This window comes from Cygnus atratus, chromosome 5 (genome assembly GCF_013377495.2).
Source record: "Cygnus atratus isolate AKBS03 ecotype Queensland, Australia chromosome 5, CAtr_DNAZoo_HiC_assembly, whole genome shotgun sequence".
In the NCBI taxonomy this organism is placed as follows: Eukaryota; Metazoa; Chordata; class Aves; order Anseriformes; family Anatidae; genus Cygnus; species Cygnus atratus.
Genome location: NC_066366.1, coordinates 39,449,393 through 39,456,080, shown reverse-complemented (window position 1 = coordinate 39,456,080; position 6,688 = coordinate 39,449,393). Strand labels below are relative to the sequence as shown.

Genomic DNA, 6,688 nt, shown 5'->3' with positions numbered 1-6,688 from the left:
AGACCCTTGATCTCTAGCTGATGAGTATGAAAAGCACTCAGAGCAGAGGTTCTAAACCATAACATGCAAGAGGACAAAAAGGCATTCAGGTCAGCACGAACTACGGCAGCATTCATGAAGTTTGCTCCTGCTTCAGCGTGGCTAGATGTGATCCGTGTGCTGCTGGTGCTGGCCCTGACCCTAGCCCTGTCCCTGGGTCGGGATGGCTGCTCCGTACCCAGGGGCACATCACACGCAGGCAAAGGGCTGCCTAGCAAATCTGAGCAACCACACAACTGAAAGGGGAAAAACAAACATTGAAAAGTTAAGTTTGTTTCTTTCTGTTATATTTGTTCATGCTTGTGGACTGTATGGAAAATTGTACAGAGTAACTGCTAGAATGAGTTAATTTTCAGGAAAGGACGGTACCTCAGTAGCATAAAAGCAGTACCGGTGACCTTCAATATAGCTAAGAAACCTTTGTTTTATATTATCTCCTACAAGCTTAAGCTATCCCTCTAAGCAAATATTGTAAAACACTATTGTTAGCTGAGAGGAGTTCCCGAGAAGATAGCAGCCTTATTTGTTTTAATAAGAGTCCTGCTTGCCCATGCATCCGCTGGCTGTCTGCTACTGTACAGATGGATTAGGGTTAGGGCAGAGCCGGTTCTTGAGCTGTGCTTTTGGCTGCCTCTTAGCCTCAGCACTGGCTCACGTCTGGGGCCCTTCACCAGTGAGACTGTCAAAGCTACTATAACCACCGGGGACGTCATTTTTCTTTGTACAAAGAAAAACAACAGAGACGTCAGTAAATGTGAAACACTGATGTGCACCCACTCCCACCCAAAGCTCAGCTCCTGCTGCCAGGGCATGGCCAAGCACCCGGGCACCGCGGCCCCGTGCAGCAGAGGCTGGTGCTGCATCTGCCGGGGCAGGAAGTGGGCTGATCTTTCCATCCAGAAATCATTTTCCATCTCCTTTCCGCCACCTACAACTGGCTGAAGCACCGCAGCGTTCAGATGTACACAAAATGAGAGCATCTCAGCTCGCGTGCCTCCAAAAAGAGGTTTCTGCTGGCAAACACTTTCCAAAAATAGCCCTGAGGTTGCCTGTGACAGCAGCTGGAAGTCACTTGCAGAGACAAAGAACTTGTTTTGCTGAACTCGGTTTCCAGCCATCGCAACGAGGACGGGAAGTTTGCAAGTTTAATTTCTGCGTGGCTCTGGCGAAGCCCCACCGGGAGGCAGCTCGGTTCTTGCTGGGCTCGGTGCCCCTGCTACTCGGATCAGGAGCTTGCTTTCCAGCTCCCCTCCTTGCTTGTGCACAGAGGCAGGTGGGAGGAGAATCATTTGTTAATTAAATTTCCCCTGCCAATTTACATTAAAAAGGGTAAACTCTTTCAAGAAGCTCGCAAAACTTTCATAACCCTTAACCTATAAAAGAAAAAGCTGCACGGCTTTTCTAAACCTGCCCAAAAGCACCACCGGGTTGTCCCAGGCCCAGAGATGAATAATGAAAAAAAGCCCAGGAATGGTACGGCTGGGCTGAAAATCAGAAACATCTGTTTACGGAAAGCCAGGCGTCTTCCCTCTCCTCTGGCTCCCCCTTTCATCTTCGGATTTTCTCACAAGTCCTTTTTTTCAAAGGGACACCATCCCATGGGAAAATGGCAAAAGCAAAAAAACTCTCAGACACTGTTAGTCAGCGAGGCCAGCAAGAGTTGCAAGAGAAGAAAAATTCTTAATGGGAATCCCCCACATCTGAGAAGCGGCAGCAAAATTCACCAGGGAAAAATTCAGCATCGTCAACCTCACAGGCATCTTTCATCCATGTGGGAGCCCGCGTCTCTCCTGTTCTCCCTATGCACGGATGGGAGGACATTGGTAATGAGGAGCAGGGAATAACTAAAACGGATGCAGAGAGTAAGGGTACTGGGAGAAGGTACCAGTTCTTGGGAAACAAAGTTCCTGTGTGTACGGCCTGAAGGGTTCTGTTTAGCCTTTGACAGGGCCTGGACGCACAGAGTGGAGCAGGATCCTCCCGCCTGCTCCTAATCCCCTGAGCTCTTCCACCGCAGAGGTGTGAGGTCCCTCAGGTGCTGTGTGGTACCCGCACACCTGCAGGCTCCGCGATGTTTAACGCCAGCCGTGTGCAGCATCTGAGTCTCTCCAAAGCCTGACACCCCCCAGTAAGTAAATTATTAGCATCACGGCGACCCGATCCAGGCTTTGGGACACGGGGTGCAGAAGCGGCCCCACGCCGCAGCCCAAGCTCCCCTCCTGCGTCCCCCAAAGCCCCGTTTGGCCTCCGGGGGAGGGCCAAGGAGCCGGGGGGCTGCCTGCAGCGGGCAGCGGGCCCCGCGGGGAAGCCCCCGGGGCGGCCGGGCGGCGGCGTCCCCCCGCGGGGCGCCGAGTACTTCCCCGCCGCGGGCAGGGCAGGGCCGGGCAGGGAGGGCGCAGGGAATTCCGCCCTGCCGGGCCGGGCCGCGCCGTGCCGAGCCGGGCCGGCCCCCTTCCCTCCCTCCCCACCCCGTCGCCGCCCCTGGCGCCGAGCAGGACCGGACTCGCCCGGCGAGGCCTTGAGAGGCTGGAAATTCCCGCGGCGGCGGCTCCTCCCCCGCAGAAATCCCCTCCGCCGCCGTGTATATGCGGCGCGCCGCCGCCGCCGCCGCTCACTCGCGGATGCCCGCCCGGCCGGCAGCGACAGCCGCACTCACAGCCCCGCTCACCGCCCCGCTCCCGGCCCCGCCAGCCGCCCTCGGAGCCGCGGCGCCCCGCCGCCCTCAGAGCCCCGCCGGCCTCAGAGCCCCGCCGCCATGATCAGCGCCCGCCTCGCCGCCGAGCCGCCCGCCGCGGAGGGCTGCGAGCCGCCCCGCAAGGAGCGGCCGGCCGGGCTGCTGCCGCCCGACGACCGCCACGACAGCGGGCTGGACTCCATGAAGGAGGAGGAGTACCGGCAGCTGGTGCGGGAGCTGGAGGACATCCGCCTGCAGCCCCGCGAGCCGCCCGCCCGCCCGCACGGCTGGGCGCAGCAGCTCACCGAGGACGGGGACACGTAAGTCGGGGACGGGGCCGCGGGGAGGCCGGGGACGGGACGGGGCCGGGACGGGAACGGGGCCGCGGCCGCCGTCGGGGAGGCGCCGGGCGGGGAGCGGAGCGCGGAAAGTCCCTGGAGCGGCGCCAGGGAGAGGCGGCTCCCGCTGCCGTCGGAAAGCCCCGGCCGCCGAAAGCCCCGGCTTTCGAAACCCGCACATGACTGAGGCCGTGGCCCGGGCACCTCGTCACCCGTGTTCCCGCCGGGGGGACTGGGGCTTTCGCGTAGGTCGGCTAATTTTTCTTTTATTCTCTTTTTTTTTTTTTTGGATGCAGTTTTCTCCACTTGGCGATTATCCACGAAGAAAAAGCCCTCAGCCTGGAGGTGATCCGGCAGACCAGCGGGGACCGTGCCTTCCTGAATTTCCAGAACAACCTCAGCCAGGTACTTTCACCTCGGCACCCCGGGGCCCGGATCAACCCCCACCGCCCCCACAAAAGCCCTGCGGGGAATTCCCAAGGAAAAATCTCTTTTTTAATTCAGTGGATATTAAATCAAAGCCTACGTTCAGGAAAGCACCCGAATGACTCCGACCGGTGTTGGTGCAACACTTTGCCTCCCTGGCAGCGGCCTCTTACCGCCCCCATTTTTCAAATATGATGCAATGGGTTGCACCCCTCCTCGCTGGGATGTTAATGATACCCTTCTTACGGATTGCATGTCTGGTATCTGGAGAGCCCCGAGTTCATTGCTTCCAGACTAACGAGCAGCTCTGCACTATGTCAGGAAGCGTAACGAACTGACTTTGTGGGGTGTGTTTTCAGCTGGGCAGAAATCCACAAGTGACTGCAGGGTTTGTGCGTTCAGACATTGCTGCCACGTCTGCCGTGTAACTTACAGGTTTCTCTTTTCTCTTTTGCCTGCAGACTCCCCTTCACCTGGCAGTGATCACTGATCAGCCCGAAATCGCTGAGCACCTCCTGAAAGCTGGATGTGACCTGGACATCAGGGACTTCCGAGGAAACACCCCGCTCCATATCGCCTGCCAGCAGGGCTCCCTCAGAAGCGTCAGCGTCCTCACGCAGTACTGCCAGCCCCACCACCTCCTCGCCGTCCTGCAGGCGACCAACTACAACGGTACGCACATGCTGCCATACGCACACCTCAGTACACGGCGCTGCAGATGGGGCTGCTGACCTCTGGAGAGCTGGAGAAGCAGTGTTGTTCCCATTTTAATGCTGAGGAGGCCCCAGAACAATGCAGTATCTGACTTCCTTAAAATGTCACGGGCTGCATCTTGTAGGCCTCCTTACTGTTGATCATTGGCTCTCATGGCTTTGAATTTTGCATTTTTAATGAGTGCTTTTGCAGTACTCATTACAGTTATATTTTATATTTTTGCATGTTCCTCTTTTTTTTGTTGTTGTTGTTACGATAAGCCACAGTTAAACACTGGAATAAAGCCTCTTAAGAAATCTTTCCAAATCCAACCCTATTATCCATACTTGATGGAAGTTGGAAAGCTCTTCTGGAAAATACCCCTTTGTTCTGGATTAATTGCAAACTTAAATATCATCCTATCCTATCATCTTGACTGAATTATAGGGCGTTACGTTAGACTTGCTCAAATTTTACCTTCATTTGTGTCTTACAGGACATACGTGTCTCCATTTGGCTTCTATTCAAGGATATCTGGCTGTTGTCGAATACCTGCTGTCCTTGGGAGCAGATGTAAATGCTCAGGTATGTAACTTATACCATGAATTTAACTGAACAGGGCAGTGTAGTCACAAGATTCAACAGGTCTGACACCAGCAAGCCCAGCTCTCCTAACGTGCAATACCTTGCGTTATTTCCAAACAGGAGCCATGCAATGGCAGAACGGCGCTGCACTTGGCCGTGGACCTGCAGAATTCAGAGCTGGTGTCACTTCTGGTGAAGCACGGGGCAGACGTGAACAAAGTGACCTACCAGGGCTACTCCCCTTATCAGCTCACGTGGGGAAGAGACAACTCCAGCATACAGGAACAGCTGAAGCAGCTGACCACAGCTGATCTGCAGATGTTGCCCGAAAGCGAGGACGAGGAGAGCAGTGAATCGGAGCCTGAGTTCACAGAGGATGAAGTAAGTGGCCATTTGCACCTTTACGAGAGATGGGTCAGATCCTGCCCTTTGTGGTTTGGCTGGTGCCGCTCTGATGACCTCTTACCTATATAACTTGTGGGGATAAATAGCTGCTAAAGTAAGGTTACACTGCCAACTGTCAGAAAGGTGGCAAGTTGGGGCAGGGATATAAATAGAATAAGCTTAAAAATAAAATACAAACAATACACTGGGGAATGAAGGTTTTCACACGATGCGCTCCTCTGAGCGTTCTGTTCTGTTCTCCTCTGAGTGTCCTGTTCCTGACACCTACAGAACCTTGTGAGATAAAATTTAAGTTAATTGGTGGTTTTTGCCTCCCCAGCATTTGTTTTTCTGACATTATTAGTGCTGTTAAAGAGCAAATGTAACCATTTCAGTGTAGAAATTATAGGCACCACTGAAGTCAGGGCACACAGCATTTGGCTGTTTTCCCAGAGTAAATAGGATACTCCCAGTAGGAGTTTTGCATTAACAGCATTCTGTGTTTTTCTTCCAGCTTATGTACGACGACTGCTGTATTGGAGGACGACAGCTGGCATTTTAAAGCAGAGGTTTCTGTGAAAAGTGACTGTGTACATATGTATAGAAAAAGGACTGACTTTCTTCATTTAAAAAGAAAGTCTAAATGCAGAGGAGAAGACAGTACTGAAATACTACACTGCCCAGCCAGGAGCACGAAATGGTAACAAGAACAGTTGGTTCCACGTTCTGACCTGTATTTAAGTAACAGGAGTGGGATGTGTAACATCGTTAGAGATCTGTGATTACGCACACCACCTGATAAAGAGCTGTATATCTCGTCGTCTCAGCCAGCTGAAGATAACAGACTACTACACAGCCAGCGTGCTGCTGACAGAAATGCATTTGAGAGCTACCTTGCGACGTGGAGTACCATGAGGGATGTTGTGCCCTCGAGGCAGGATGGGCTCATACAAATGCCCCATGTGCTGGAGGCTGTGTGTTGGGCTGGTGTAAGGCTGATGGCACTCCTTTGCCTCGCTGACTGACCCCAGGTGCTCTCAGGGTGCGGGGCAGCAGGCAGAGGAGTTAGACAGGAGATGTGGCCTCCTAGCTGTTACGAGAAAGGTAGCAATGATGTTAACTGTGGGCATTGGAAACAATGCGTTTCACACCGTGTGTGTCATAATTGCTACACTTTTTAGCAATTGTATAGAATGTAAATACTGTACATTTCTGTTTATAATTATTTTGGTACATGTGAGATATGTATTTATTAAAAAAGTCAGATTACTGTACCTGGCCTGTGAAGCAATTTGTTGTCCCTTTCATTGTCCTGAGCTGTGTGGGACCCACACGGTTAGCATTCTCAGAAGTACTTGAAATATAGTAGACCTACAAGGTCAGAGGCTCAGGGGTTTTAGGGGGTTTACTGCAGCAGGAGTAAGACATCTAAGCAGCTTTCAGCTCTCAGCCCTTCTGCAGCTAATTTTAGCAGCACACGTAGGTGTAGTTTCCTGTGCCTGTTGTCGCAGGCGGGTAGGGGGCTGGGATTCCCCCTCTGTCACACAAG

The 6,688-nt window shown here is 53.3% G+C and overlaps 1 protein-coding gene across 1 annotated transcript; it reads left to right on the top strand.

The window, feature by feature from the left end:
- The first annotated feature begins 2,545 nt into the window (after positions 1-2,545).
- On the top strand, positions 2,546-6,413 carry NFKBIA (NFKB inhibitor alpha). Its single transcript, XM_035539905.1, has 6 exons — positions 2,546-3,033; positions 3,348-3,456; positions 3,939-4,149; positions 4,667-4,755; positions 4,876-5,136; positions 5,654-6,413. Exons 1-6 carry the CDS (start codon positions 2,795-2,797, stop codon positions 5,699-5,701), a joined length of 957 nt encoding a protein of 318 aa, XP_035395798.1. The 5' UTR covers positions 2,546-2,794; the 3' UTR covers positions 5,702-6,413.
- Positions 6,414-6,688: the final 275 nt, after the last annotated feature.